The following is a 14671-nucleotide window of genomic DNA, read 5'->3' as shown; positions in this document are numbered from 1 at the left end:
GAGCGGAGCAGGGGGCAGGGCCACAGTCCGGGAGCCAGGGCTCACAAATGATTAATCTGGCCCTGCTAAGAGCCTGTCACACAAGGGGGGCGGGTTCCTTCTAAAAAATCTGCAGCTCAAAGGGGACGGGCCCAAGGGAGGCTGGCGGCAGGGCCGGCTTTAGGCCAATTCAACCAATTCCCCCGAATCGGGCCCCGCGCCTAAGAGGGCCCCGCACCCAAGCCCTGCCAGTGCGCTGTACCGGGGTGGCCCAGCTTCCCCAAGGGGCAATTTAAAGGGCCTGGGGCTCCCAGCAGGGACTGGAGCCTCAGGCCCTTTAAATTGCCACCAGAGCCCCACTGCTGGAGCCCTGGGGGCTATTTAAAAAGTATGGGGCTCCCCTTGCTTCTACTGCCCCAGCCCTTTAAATAGCCCCCGGAACCCCACCGCTTCCCCAGGGCTCCCGTGGCTATTTAAAGGGCCGGGGCGGTGGAAGCAGGGGAGCCCCGGGCCATTTAAATATCCCCCGAGCCCCGGGCTGCTGCTGCTACCCCGGTGGGGGAGGGAGGAGGAGGGGACACTTACCGTACAGGGTGGGCTGTACCCCCTGTACCCACACCCCCTGCCCGCACCAGCCCCGCACCCCCTGCCCTGCCTGCAGCCCAGCCCCTGCCCACACTCCTCTGTCTCCAGCCCTGCCAACCCTTGCCGCACCCCCCTGCGGCCCTGCCTGAAGCCAGCCAGCCCACCCCACATCCCCCTGTCTCCAGCCAGCCCCACACCCCTTGCCCTGCCTGCAGACAGACCCTACCTCCAGTCAGCCCCTGCCCTGCCTCCAGCCAGCCCCATGTCCACTGGTGCCTGCAGTTCCCAGGGCAGTAACCCTGCACACCTGCTTCAATGAGAGGGGCAGGGAACAGCTGGGACCCACACATGTGCAAACCCTAGGGTGACCAGACAGCAAGTGTGAAAAATTGGAACAGGGGTGGGGGGTAGTAGGATCCTATATAAGAAAAAGACCCCCAAATCGGGACTGTCCCTATAAAATCGGGACATCTGGTCACCCTAGCACACCCCCAGGGAGTGGTGGGGACCCACACATGTGAAACATTTCTAGTTCATGCCCATCTTTTAAAAAAAGAACTTTAGGTAGGGTTAACATACAGCCATATTTTCCCAGACATGTCCAGCTTTTTGGTTCTTAAATCGCCATCTGGGAGGAATTTTTAAAAATACGGACGTATGGTAACCCTATTGGTACAAAAAATACATACTGTGGCACATCCCTTAAAGCAGAACTTTTTACAGGGAACCGGTTGCTAAGAAATGAAAGGCTTTTTTTTTACGTTTTTTTTTTTTAGTCATCCCTGCCGGGGCCCCGCCGAAAATGTTCGAATTGGGCCCCGCACTTCCTAAAGCCGGCCCTGGCTGGCGGACTGAAAGCCTGGCTCGGTGCTTTACCGTTCAAAGGGTTTCCCTGGTTTTTCCCTCTTCCCTTTGTCTTTGATCAAAGGTTAAAAAGGTTTTTAAGGGAAGCGAGCAGGCCGGGTTAGCGCTGTTTAATGTTGGCCAACGGCTGAGTTCTGCTAACACCTTAGGCCCGTATATTCCAGCTAAATGAATACAACAGGCCCTCCTGGACTCCCTGTGCATTACCCTCCCCTGCTGGGTTGTGCCCGAGTTTGACTGCAGGGTTGGGATCTGTTTGGTGCGGTGTGTGGGTGATCTATGCCACAGCCCCCTCTGTCCCACTGCAGGACCCAATACCCTCCCCCCTGGATCCAACACCATCCATCCCCCAGGCTCGGGGCCTCCTCTCCCCACCCCAGGCTGAGATCATCACCAACCCCTGCTCCTCCACTGACGTCTCTTCATCCCCCACACCCTTCCCTGGAGGGAGAGGAGAATCGGGCTCCTTGCCTCCTCCTCTGGCATATGCAGCACTGAGTGCCCAGGTCATCCCTTGGGGTAAGTTCCTGCCATGGGAGACGCCTCAGGATCTGGCCTCAGTTCTAACCACCCAATTCTCTGTGTCATCCTCTCCAGAATTACTTGGCTATTAAAGCTCGTTCCGTTCAGCACTGGATCGGCTTCACCGACCAAGGGACTGAAGGCATCTGGCGCTGGGTGGACAACACTTCTGCAGTATTTACGTAAGCATGGGGCGATCCTCTGCTCTCCCATTCCTGCCCTGGCCTTCCCCAACTGCCCCTGCAGGTGCTTTCTACCTCAGTAGCTCCAAGGCTGAGGCCAGGGATGGAGCCACTCAGGTTTGATTTCATGCCCTGAGGACTGAACGACTCGAGGCTTTATCGGTCCCCGCAGGTCACTGTTTGCAATCTGGCCCAGGTCTCTAGTGACCAAATGGCATTGCTGCTGGGTGCCCTCTGTATGAAATGAGCTTGGGTGCTTGTTGGCCATCACAGCCAATGTACCGAGGACAGAATGGGTCACAGGGACAGAGCGCCCCTCTCAGCCTACAGAGGGGTCTCTCCAAGGCTGGTCTGGTCTGAGACATTGTGGTGAGGGGAAGCTTGTGCTGCCATGGCGTGTGTGGGTAGCAGCCTCTACCCCTGCAGCAGGGCCTTCAACAGTGCAGCCCTCCCCCACTTATGCCATTAACTAGTATAGGTTGTTATCCTCTAGTGGTCCAATCATGATGTCTGCCCTGTGCGTAGATAATGCTGTCTCTGGTCCCACATTCATTTGGATACTTCAGAATAAAAGATCTGTCTCCTCTAGGGGGAATGTCACAAAACCTTGAGACTGGGGTGCAAATTTTTCAACCCCCCCACTCTCCATGCAGAGAGTATTCAGCCTGGCATCATAGAATCATAGACTTTAAGGTCAGAAGGGACCATTATGATCATCTAGTCTGACCTCCTGCGCAACGCAGGCCACAGAATCTCACCCCCCACTCTGCTCCGCTCCCAGAGCCAGACCTGGGCTCGCTGGTGCCTGTGGCGCTGAGACAACTGGAAACACCCCAGTGGACGGACAGGCTGGGCTGGGGGAGGGGAGGGCCTGGAGGCTGAGCTCCCCTGGCCAGGGCTGAGACCCAGAGGGACCCCGTCCATGGAGGGCAGGGGGGGCTGGTGCAGCGTCCCAGACCAGTTCCCAGCTCACTGCCCCCTCGGGCAAGACCTCTGCCTGTGTAACCCCAGACCCTGTCCAGCCCCCCAGGTGTCCCCTCCGTGCCCACCGCGGCAGGACCCACCTTGGCACAGGGCTGTGTTCCTGTTGGAGGGGACGTAGCCGGCCCGGCACTCACACCAGTAGCTCCCGATGGTGTTGATACACGTGACGTTGGGGCTGCAGATATCTCGGGTCTTGTTACACTCGTCGATGTCTGAGAGGGGAAAGCGGGGGAGGGGGGTCACACACAGCTCAGCTGGGGGTGCATGGGGGCGAATGACCATGGAGGCACCTCCCACCCATTGCAGGGGGCGTGGTCTGTCGGTCAGTCTGTCTGCTCCATCTAACCCCCCCCCATTCTATTCTCCTTTCTTCCCTGCTATGTGCAGGGCCCCAATCCCTGCAGCACAACCCCTCCCCCACCCCCCAGATCGGGGGATCCAACCTTTTCCAGACCAGGACCCTGCGATCCCCTCCCTGCACCAGCCCTGACAGAGCGGGGTTAAGGGGGGGCCCGATCAGCCAGTTAAGCTGCAAAGGGGAAGTGACTCAAGCTGCGTGCAGGGCGCTGGCTAGAAGGAAGCTCGCCTGGGAGGGGACAGGTGGGGCTTCTCTACAGCCTGAGGGGGGCTGGGCCCAGAGGTGGGGGCCTGAGGCGAGGGGGGCTAGGAAGCCCCGAGGGGGGGCTAGGAGCCCCGGAGGAAGGGTTTTGCTAGCAGGCATAGGACAGAGGGGTCTGACTTTGAAAGGCTCCCCCAGAATGGGGATCACAGCATGACCTGGCCGGACGGCCGAGACACGGGGAAGCCGCGACTCTGGGAGCTGCAATGGTGGGAGAGAAGAAAGGGGATGCTGAACTGGAGCTAGTCACCAGAAGGGGGCGCTACACTCAGCGTTACAGACCCCAGCCCCATGGGCCCCTCCCCGTTCGGGATACACCCAGCCCCGCCCCTCCCCTGGAGCACTAGGAGAAGGGTGGGTGGGCTGCGCCCAGAGGAGTGCAGGGGAATTTGGTGCTGTCCCTTTAAACTAGTTTCTTTGCTCTCTGGTGGTGCTCACAGGGGTCTATGGCAGAAGCCCGCAGGCCCTGCACGGCTGGTAAACGGGTTGTTTGGAAGCCAGCTGGATCCAGGGGATCCCCCTATTCCTAACACTGCGCAGTGAGCAGCAGCCCAACAACGTCCATTCCCAGACCCTGCTGTGACCCCCTGGCCCAGAGCCCCGCGGGGCGAATCCACCAAGCCCTCGGACGGATGATGCCAGCTCGACACTCGCTGCCGATCTGGCCTGTGGAAGCTGAAGCCGGAAGAGACCTGCCCAGCCTGACCCCCAGCATAGCCCCAGCCGGAGTCGCCACCCAGCGGGTCACCAATCCAGCCCCAAACGGAGGGGACTTTACTGCCCTTGCCGGCTCCTGGGACCTTTCACCACTGTGGAGAGTCTGATCTGACAGACGGGCCCTGCCCTGCCCAGGCACAGAGAGCCCTGCCATGATCTAGCCAAACGCTGGAGGGCCGGGCACCCGCCAGGCTGCCAACGCAGGTAGCACCAGCTGCCGGGAAGAGGGGATACACGGGGGATGTCGGGGCTCCATGGTGCAGCGGGGTCACTCACCCCGTGCAGGGAGTGGGGTTTTCTACCTAGGGACCCAGCTTGTACATGTGGAGACGCACTCATTCCGGCCGCTAAGCTCTCCCTGATATTGATCCATAACGCTTCTGCTTCTCACAGAAATCCTTGTGACTAAAATCCACTTCACCTGGACTTCAGCAAACAAGTCAGTCAGCGGAGAGAGTCCAGAGCGCTCACGGATCCTTCCCTTGGGCCAAGTTCCAGCAGCTCTTTCTCAGACTCCCCTTCTCTCTCTTTCCTGGGACAGCGTTTTGCTATTTCCCGCTACGCCCCTTCCCCATGGTCATTATTTGCATAAAGGCAGCACCCAGAGCACTGCACACACACGGCCATAAACAGCGTCTAGACTAAATAGATGAGAGGTGGGAGAGAAAACTGAGGCAGGGAATTGCCCAAGGACACCCAGCAGGAACAGAGCTGGGACTAGAACCCAAGTCTCCTGAGTCTCACACCTGACCCACTAGTCCTGTCTCTTTCAGCTTATTTCCTCCATAGAAGGCCAAGAATGTGTCTCCCCTGCCTCACCATGCAGCTTTTACCCTCTGCTCCCCCTCACTGAGAGGAGCTGTGTCCCCCCTGGCTCACAGCCCGGAGTGCATCAGGGCTGTAAAAAATCCCTTGTTCCTTTGGCAGGAAACTCAACTTTTGCTCCATTGGTAAACCTCTTGGAAGGCAACGTCCCTACGCCATGCCTGTGAGGGGGCTTGTATGTGCCAGCCTCTAGCAAATGCCGCTGAGCCACGGAACAAGGAGAGAGCAAGTTTGTTGTGGTCTAGTGGCTGGTTGCCATAAGCAGATAACAGCCTGCTACAATGACTAGCTAATGGAGTTACTCCCTTAGCTCCAGCAACTGAGCTTAATCCTTTCAGCAGACAGGTCCTGCTGATGACCCAAGCTAGTCGTTTGTGATGCCAGCTGCTGAGGGTTCGGTTAATAGGGCTCCAGAAATAATGGGCTTTTTGAGCCCAAGCTGTATTAAAGGTTGATCCAACACAGTCCTCAGCCCAGTTTGCTTTGCAAAGACCTGACCTTCCCCCACCTCAAAGCTCTGCTATGAAAGAGCGTCTTGGGCTCTGATTGCAGCTGCAGGTTTGGGGGGATGTTGCAGCTCCTAATCACATCCCCAGTGCCCTACACTGGTGCCTCGGTGGAATTAGGCAGCCTGGCAAGATACATGGCAACCTTCAGTCCCCAAGCTCAGTTTCCAATTCGTAAGACAGGCTGGGAGTCAGAACAGACACTTTGCCCGCCTGAGGTGCAGAGCGAGACCTCAGGGTAACCTGGTTAGTTTCAGAGATCCTGGGTCAGCTCAGCGGCCGAGCGCTAACAGCATCGCCAACGCCAAGCAATCAATAAAAGTTCCAAACTGTGAGCCAGGCTGCAAAAAAGTCGTGAGATTGGTTTAAAAATCATGGTATTTTTTTAAAAAAATCCATTTTGGCTTCATTTTGTTTGACTCTGGTTTGGGAGCTGTCGGTCACCCGAGCATAACGTTTGGCAGTTTTTTCTCTGCCACGTGGGCCAGGCTCTAATTTTGATTTTAGCCAAAAGCGGAATCACATGACTCCGGGAGGTGGGGCTTTAAGGAAACATCATACATTAGCCAGAAGCATCATTTCTTTGCCATGACTATTTCCAGCTCCCGTTGTACCTGTGCAGATCTGAGAAATACTCTTTTGACTCTTCCCAAATCCCCAACTGCATTTACACATGTAACGCCTTGGCATGTTGATGCAGTTCCTGTGGGGCGTTTCGCCACAGATTGTGGCGTTTCGCTGGCACTTGTCAATGTCTGTAAGGGGAGAGCAAGTGCTGGGCCAGGTTGATCTAGGAGCTGGACCTTGGGCACTGGAATGATGCTGCTGGGGGATAATCCAGGCATCTGACATGCACCGTGGGAGACGGGGCTGGTTAGAGCCAGGAGTTCAGTGACTGAGTCAGCGAACGGGAGCAAGTGGCTATTGTCCAGAATGAGCCGCTCCAGCTAGGAAGGAAAAAGAAGCCCTGCCAGGACACGCGCCTGCTGCTTCCTAAAGCTACTAAGCCGATCTGGCGATGCCCAGTGCCGTGATATCAGTGCAGACGGCAATGCCTGAATGAGCCGTCCGCCCCTGGAGGACAAAGGGAGCTGCTTTGGAGGAAGGGGACAGAAAATAACACGAGGGCTGGTCTAATGCTTGGATATCAGTCAATAGGGTGACCTCCTCTGCAACCCATGAGCTGCCCTGGGCACCCCCTTGCACACAGGACAGTGCAGAACCAGAGGGGTTCAGAGACAGGCAATGAGAATGATCAGGGTCTGGAAAAATCCTCTATAGAGAGAGATTGAAAAGACTGGGACTGTCACCTTAGAGTGAACGTAAGAGGGGACGTGTTAAGAGTCTATAAATGCCTTACGGGGATAGAGAAGGGAGATGGGGAGCTTCTGTTCTCCCCACCTCATAACACGAGAGCAAGGGCCAGTCAGGGAAGTGAGAAGAGGGGAAATTCGGAACGGAGCCAAGGAAAGGCTGTTTCACGCAATGCGCGATTAGCCTGTGGAACTCCCCACCACAGGAGTCCCTGAGGCCAAGAATTAAGCAAGATTCCAGGAGCGACTGGACATTCCTATGGATGATGAGAACAGCCAGAGGGATCATAGTTAAAGGGCACAAATGTTTAGGAAGAGAGAGAAAACCTCCTGCTGTGGGGCTTCAGCCCATCTGAGTATTAGAGACCAGGAAGTGAGGGCAGATTATCCCCCAGCTGCCACTGCAGGGCTCTTCCACCGTCCTCTGCAGCATCTGCCTTTGGCCTGTTGGAGCCGGGATACCAGGCTAGATGGGCCTCAGTTCTGATCCCGTCTGTACTGTGCAGGTGCCACATTACTTGTGTCTCAGCCTGGCCTACATCATGGCTTTGCCTCTTCAGAGGCTGAGCTGCTCCCGGGGCAGACTGAACCTGTCAGAACCTACTGGCTGCATCCTGGCAAGTGCTGCCTCCTCCGCCCCTCGACCCTGCGACACTCACAGGTTCTCCTGACAGCACCGAGGCAGCTCCGCATTTCCAGAACCTGCTTTATTATGGAAACGACGTACAATCGGGTTCCACCCCTGAAGGCTTCCAAGAGTCCATGCGGGATGGGAATGGAGCTTCCAGCATCCTTATCCATCCCGTCCTGGTGCCATTGGGATATTCATAGCGGGTAGCACCGTAGCATGTCACACATCCAGCCACAGCACAGCTGCTGCTCCAAAGTGCTTTCCCCAGCCCTGATGCTCTGTCTGCTGGAGAAGGGGGGCCATGCACTGGGTTCTCGGCCTTGCAGCCGGAGCTCTCCCCTCCCTCCGGCACACGGGTGTCACGCGGCTTCCAAACTCACTCCGAGTTGCAGGGAGCTCTGAGATTGGGTGTCTCTAGGGGCTTAAGTCCATGGGGAAATTGAGGGTAACAGCTCCTGTGGAATCGCTCCCCGTCCGGACACTCTGGTCTGGCATAATCAGTGCGCTTCCAAAGAGAACAGCAATCGCCATCAATTCCCCCCGGGGCCAAGCCCTAAGGATTCTCCACATGGCTCCCGATACCAGCTATCCCCACACAATCCCCGGGATGCTGGCTGAGATTCCTGCGGCGCTGATTTCTTCTTGTGCCTAGACCCGCCGCAGGGCACTGGCTGGGGTGATCCCACGCGGCCTGGGGCTGGCGCAGGAACGGCTGGGTGAGGTCTCTGCCAGGGGAAGCGTTTGAACCAATGGGCTCCCGAGTTCTCCCAGTGCTACGGGCCCGGTGCTCTGCGCCCCCCAAACGGGGGTGTAATGGGCGGTTTCCATGGGAACAGCCTGCTGGGACTTGACACAAGCTCTAACTACCGGCTGAAGGTCGCAAACAAGGGCCTGGAACGCCCCGGCCCCTTCTCCGGTCAGGCCGCCCTGGCTGCCTAAGGGGGCATAATGGCTCCCTTGGGAAAACCCTCCCATCCAGGGGGCTCCCTGTCAGTGTGGGGCTGGAAAAGGCTCTGCTCCCAGCCCCGAGGGAGGGGGCAGATTGAAGTCGTGGCCGGGGTGCCCTGCGCTGGGGCTATTCCCTGCTCCCCAGGCCCATAGGGGGCAGAGCGCACTGTGCTGTACATGGACTATAAACGAGGCCCCTTCCCAGGCTCAGGGGCACTAGCAGGTTGGATTCTGTGTGCTGGGGATAGCGAGGGCCCCACTTGTCTCCTCGGTGCCCCCCTGCAAACCTAGGGGTTTATTCCCACTCCAAACACCGAGGCAGGGGAGATCCTGCCCCCATGCACTGGGGCAGAGGTTGAGGGTCACGGCTGATCACAGCCCCAGTGAGTGGATCAGGTGTCTTTGCTGAAGCCCTTAGCAGCCTCTGGCGCAGCACAAACAGGCCTGGAATGAGCTCAGGGGTGTGTGTATGGGGGGGAGACGGAGATTGGAGGACAGAGCAGGGTGCGGTGGGGGCCAGAGGAGAGCTCACCCTGGCAGCTGTTCTCACTCGCGTGCATGAACTTGGCTTTCCCAGAGCTGGGCTCGTAGCCATCGACGCAGCTGCAGTAGTAACTCCCAGGCATGTTGATGCAGTTTGCGTGGGGTCCACAGTCTGCCGGGCTCGGGCCCTGACACTTGTCAATATCTGCAGCAGAAGAGGGGACAGTCCTGGCAGGGAGACGTTCCCCATATCACCCCCCCCCAACACCCCTCACTGAGCTGGGTGATGGGACCCAGGCGACCGGGCCCCCAGCAGCTTAACAATCACAGGCCTGATTCTCAGCTACACTCAGGCATCACTAGGCTGCTCTGGCAGCAGAACGGCCACTGGAGAATCCCCCACCCTGCAAAAGGGGCCACCCCAGCTGGTGGGGAGCTGCTCTAGGGGTCCTGCACCCACCCTGCTCCTAGCCCCTGATGTAGGGGCCAAGGCCGGGGCCCAGCACTGCAGCTATTCCCTGCCCCCTAGGACCCATGGGGGAGGGTCGGGGGTGTGGCTGGGGCACCCTGTGCTGTGGCTATTCTCTCCTCACCAGGAGCAGAGCACAGGGTGCTATTTCCATGGCCCAGACACAAGGTCCTTTCCCAGCTCAGGGGGACACGAGGAGCCCAGATGCTGCGTGCTGGGGCCAGCGAGTGTCCCCTCCCCTCTCCCCAGGGCATCTCTGCAGCACAAGGAGTTTGCTCTGTGGATCTGTTAATTCTTTGTCCAAGTGCCAGGCACAAGGGTGAGCCCGGCCCTATGCTCTGTGGGAGCAGGCGAGGGTCACATCTCATCATAGCCTCGCTGACGGCCTCAGGCCACTGCCAAAGCCGGCAGCAGCTCCGCTGCAGCGCAAGGCCTGGAATGAGCATTTTTGTGTGCGAGGGGGGGTCTCAGCAGGTGCGGGCCAGAGGAGAGCTCACCCCGGCAGCTGTTCTCACTCGAGTGCATGAACTTGGCTTTCCCAGGGCTGGGCTCGTAGCCATCGATGCAGTGGCAGTAGTAACTCCCCGGTGCATTGCTGCAGACTGCACTGCGTCCGCAGTGTGGCATGCTCGGCCCCAGACACTCATTAATATCTGTAATGCAAGAGGGGACGCTCTGTACAGTCCTGGCAGGGAGAAGTTCCCCGTATCACTCCCCAGCCCCTGCACTGAGCTGGGTAACAGGACCCAGGTGACCGGGTCCCTGAGCGGTTAATGATTAAGGGCCTGATTCTCAGTTACCCATTTCTGCTGCTAGAATGTCAGAAACAGCCCCCCAAGCCTCCTGTCCAAGGTATGGGGTTCGGCCCCTAAACACCCATGTCAGGGGAGAGTGGGAGGCATCCTCTGGGGTTCCAGGCTCCTGTGTATTGTCTGTGTGTGTGTGACAAGCTGCCTCACCTCTGTCCCCGCTCCTTAAATCCCTGAGGCGGGGCTGGGGAAGGGAGTACAGCCAGAGCTGCCCCATTCTGCTCCCATGGGGTGCCTCTGCCCCGGACACCCAGGGGCTGATTAGGGCCCAGGCTGGGATTCAGACGGGTCAGTGTGATGGGCCCCCCACCCTGTGCCCCATTCACAGAGCCCAACACTCCTGGCTCCTGCTGCTCACTCTGGAGGCCCCGGTTCGATCCCCAGGAGGGCGGCCCTCACCCGAGCTGCTGCCCCGCCCCCATTCCCCAGCCGGGCTGAGCACCCCCAACAGGCCCGGGAGTCAGTGGAGTTGGCTGCTCCGGCCCTTAATGCCCTGCTCTGTCCCAGCCCCCCCAGGACAACGTGGGAGCCCCGTTACCGTCACAGGTCTCTGTTGGGTCGGTGAAGAAGAAGCGATTCCCATGTGGCCGGTATCCATCTAGGCAGGTGCAGTGGGTACTGTTCACACACTTGGCATTTGCTGGGCACAGCGTATGGCTGTTGCAGTCCCCAGTGGTACCTGCAGGGGCAGGAACAGCTGGGCAGGGTCAGCCAGTGCAGAGCGGCTCCCCCCCCACCCCATACACAGTGGGATCGACTCCTTTCACACGCCCCATTCACTGATTTTCGTCCCCGGGCACCTGGGAAACAGCTCCAATGCCTCCACTGCCTGGCCACATGCTGCCCTCGGCTGCACAGGAGGCCTTGGCTCCCCGGGGTGCCCCCGGCACAGACAGGCAGAGCCCCCGGAGCCGGGCGTCGCTTCAAGTGAAACGTTTTCAATCTCCCCCAATTTTTTTCCTTTCATCATTACTCTCATTAACGTCAATTTCAAACTGAAACCTCGCTTCAAACTGGAAAACGGGATTTTTTGTTTTGAAAATTATTCCAACCCCCCCCCAACGCAATTTTTTCCCTGAGTAAAACCAAACATTCCTCTGAACCAAATCGGCCTGCCCGGCTCTGCTCTGGATTGACTGAAAGTGGAATCGGGTGCGGGGCTAGATTGGATCCTGAGTTGCCTCCCATGACCCAGATTGTGACCTGCCTACGGGGGCTCCTGGATCCTTTAGCTGCCCAGTGTTTGGGCTCCGCTGGGATCCGTCCCTCTGGCCAGCGTGAGGGAAAGGATCCCAGCGCAGCTCAGCCGGCTGCAGGGCTTGGGATGGGAGCAGACGGAGCTGGGTGGGTGCAGCACTGGGGGACCCCAGTGGATCAATGGGAATTTGCCCAAATCCCATCTTGGGATTCGCAGCAGAGCTGGACTCGGGGCCCCCCAACTGGGCACGTGGGTCCCAGGTTTCAGTTCAGCCTGATTTTAGGGTGGGGGGGCACCTGCAAATGCCACTTCTAATGTCTGAGCCATCAGGGGTTTGATTCGGGCTGGTCAGTAACCCGGCCCTTGGCTACAAAGGGGACCTGCCCCTCACTCCAGCCCCCAGTATAGAGCCCTGGGCCCCAGTGTCTATTCTCTGCTGGCCACGGGGTTGGGAAGGGAAGGGGAGGGCTACACAGGGGCCTTCTCCTCTCCCCTGCACGCACCCACCCTGCTCTATAAACCCACCCCAAGACGCCCACACCAAGGGGCTGCTCCCGGCTCCCCAGACCCTGACTCTGCTCTCCTCCCACCAGGGAAAGGGACTGGAGGGGGCGGAGGCCGGAGCCCGGGCAGCCGGGAGCGCTGGGGAAGGTTAGCCAGGAGGAGTCGGCCTTACCTTGTACGCCATGATTCTGGGCCACGGTGCCCCACAGGCACAGGGCGATGCAGAGCCCTGGAAGGCAGAGACAGGGTGAGGCCCCATGGGCAGATGGTAACCGCCACTCAGCTGCACACACCCCCAGCCGCCCCAGTCCTGCCAATCCTGGGCCAATGGCCAGTCAGGGCCCTGCCGATGGTGGAATTAAAAATGCAGAAACCTGGTGCTCTGGGAAATCAGCCCCAGCTGGGATCCCTGGTCATATTTTTAACTGGTTCCAGTTGGGAACTGGGCTTTTGGCCACGGCACCTGGGTCTTTTATTGTGTGTATGAGCAACAAAGACCAGGAGCCCCCATTGTCAGGGCTGGATTTATACTTAGGGCACCCCTAGGCACAGGGGCTCAGTGGTTGTCCCCCCCACCCCCCGCCTTGGAGCTCCGGGGGCCCTGCTGCCTGGAGGCAGCCGGGAGCCGAAGGGTTCCCCTGCTGCGAAGTTCTTAACCACCACAGGGAGCGGTAGAACCCCACCACTTTTAACATTTAGGTGCCCTGCTGCCCAGTGCCCCTCCGCCCAGCACCCCCACCCCCTCTGCCCAGAGCTGCCCTATGAACTCCCCCAGAGACCTGCTCTCCCAAGCCCTGCCCCCCCGGCCCACACTCAGTGGCCCCCCGGGAGGTGATGCTGTCTGCCGGGCGGAGGGAGGAGCGCTCCAGCAGCAGGGGTGTGTGGGGCTGTCTCCCCTTCAGCTGGCCCTGCCCCCTGCTGGGGCCCAGGAGCGGCAAAATTTGAATTTTTAGGTGTCCCATAGAATGCCGGCGTCCCTAGGCACGTGCCTCCTGTGACTAATTGGAAATCCGGCCCTGCCCCTTGTGCCGGGATGTGCCCAGAGCCCACCAGTTCTTCCCCAAAGGGGGGTGAAAGGGCTTGAGGGTACCCCACAGGGAGGAATTCCCAAGTTCTCCTTCCTGAGTTCAAAGGGTTGTTTTGCATTTGGGCGGTGGCAGCGTTTACCAAGCCAAAGTCAGAGAAGAGCTGTAACCTTGAGGGTGTAATACAAGCCTGGAGTGGCCAGTATTAATTTTTAAAACTCTTGCGGGCCCCAACTTTCTGCACTCGAGGTGCCAGAGTGGGGACTCAGCCTGACACCATCTTTGACCTCTCCGTGCTCTGGTCTCAGAGTGAGCCCATCTCAGATGAGCCCATCTCAGCCAGTGCCAGGAAACTGGCCCAGTAAACCTAAGGGTGTTTCAGTGAGTCTGGATGGAGTCTCAGCTGGTGCAACATGAGCACTGGAGGGAACAGAGGAAATTGCACGTTACACTAATGTAGTGTATGCCTAGAGGTAAATTCTAGCTCGAGGAGACATACCGGGCTTGCTCTGACCCAGCTGGCATGCCAAAAATTGGCGTGTGGCTGCGGTTGAGCAAGTAACGAGAGGCTACCTGCCCCGACTACGATCCCGTCTAAGACCACAGGTACGCACTCAGAGTGGCCAGTTCCTCCTGCCTCCACGGTGACACTTCTATTTCTAGCAGATGAGAGCTAGTGTGACTGTCTTCTTGAGCTGGAACATTCACCTTCCAGCCCCAGTGCAGACAGACCTGTGGGCCCCCCAGACTCTTCTAGCTCCAACTGTGTTCAGCCCATGGACTTTGTTCCACTCACCCAATGGATACACGTCACCTCGGGTTCCCATGGTGGCTCAGACGCTGTCAGGACCGGTCAACATCTGATGATTCTGAGCTTTGCAGACTCCTTATCTTTGAGAAATTAGACAGGAAGCCAAGTCAACTCATGTCCTGTTGCATTATATTGTATCAACAGCTCCCTGTCCCTGACTGCCCCCCCGGAACCCTCTACCCCTTCTCCAACCCCGCAGCCCAGTTACCGTGCCACTCAGACCAGCTTGTCTGGCTCCGTGCAGCGCCAGACACGCTGCTGCATACATACTGCCATGCTCCCCCACGGAGCGCACAGCTGCCCCTCCACCCCCACCCCAGCACCTGCCTTCCAGATTTGAACACCTCAAAATTCAAGAGTGCTCAAGCTCAGTTTGGGCAGCTGTTAGTTCATTTCTCCCAAATCAAATATACTGATCCACTGTAACTTGCTGTAGAAAAACTAGGATAAAATTGAGCAAGAAATGCTTCCCAGTGGTTATTAGGACTGGAATTGCTATTTTCAACAGCCATTGCCTTTTTTTTGTTTGCTTGTTTGTGTGTTTGTTTAAAAGGAAGACAGTGATATTGCATTGGCAAATTCCCCCTAGAAAGAAAGAGTGGAACAAAAGAAAAATAAAGGCACCTCAACTTTTCCTCACTTATGTAGGACAGTCTTATAATAGGCATCCAGATATCCTCCAATCCCACAAGCTGAA

The 14671-nt window shown here is 58.0% G+C and overlaps 1 protein-coding gene and 1 long non-coding RNA gene across 2 annotated transcripts; both read right to left on the bottom strand.

The window, feature by feature from the left end:
* Window positions 1–2694: 2694 nt before the first annotated feature.
* LOC120380711 (adhesion G protein-coupled receptor E2-like) lies at window positions 2695–10989 on the bottom strand. The gene is made up of 7 exons (XM_039498658.1): window positions 10975–10989; window positions 10125–10280; window positions 9208–9363; window positions 8414–8452; window positions 6398–6538; window positions 3197–3328; window positions 2695–2717 (listed from the first exon to the last, which is right to left on the bottom strand). The coding sequence occupies exons 2-7, from the start codon at window positions 10252–10254 to the stop codon at window positions 2695–2697; spliced, it is 621 nt and encodes a 206-aa protein (XP_039354592.1). The 5' UTR covers window positions 10255–10280; window positions 10975–10989.
* Window positions 10990–11068: 79 nt separating this feature from the next.
* LOC120379850 lies at window positions 11069–14011 on the bottom strand. The gene is made up of 3 exons (XR_005587616.1): window positions 13960–14011; window positions 12311–12367; window positions 11069–11115 (listed from the first exon to the last, which is right to left on the bottom strand). It is a non-coding gene; the product is annotated as an uncharacterized LOC120379850 (long non-coding RNA).
* Window positions 14012–14671: the final 660 nt, after the last annotated feature.

This window comes from Mauremys reevesii, linkage group 13 (genome assembly GCF_016161935.1).
Source record: "Mauremys reevesii isolate NIE-2019 linkage group 13, ASM1616193v1, whole genome shotgun sequence".
Classification (NCBI taxonomy): domain Eukaryota; kingdom Metazoa; phylum Chordata; order Testudines; family Geoemydidae; genus Mauremys; species Mauremys reevesii.
This window is presented reverse-complemented; position numbering and strand designations above follow the sequence as displayed.

What these genes read in the sequence shown, in the direction of transcription:
- LOC120380711 (XM_039498658.1), bottom strand. Translation starts at nt 10,254, where the DNA reads ATGCCACACTGCGGACGCAGTGCAGTCTGCAGCAATGCACCGGGGAGT. An exon ending in TATTTCTCAGATCTGCACAG is followed by an intron (nt 3,329 to 6,397) that starts GTACAACGGGAG and finishes TTCCCCTCTCAG; the next exon opens with ACATCGACGAGTGTAACAAG. An exon ending in GAACACAGCCCTGTGCCAAG is followed by an intron (nt 2,718 to 3,196) that starts GTGGGTCCTGCC and finishes CATTCCCCCTAG; the next exon opens with AGGAGACAGATCTTTTATTC.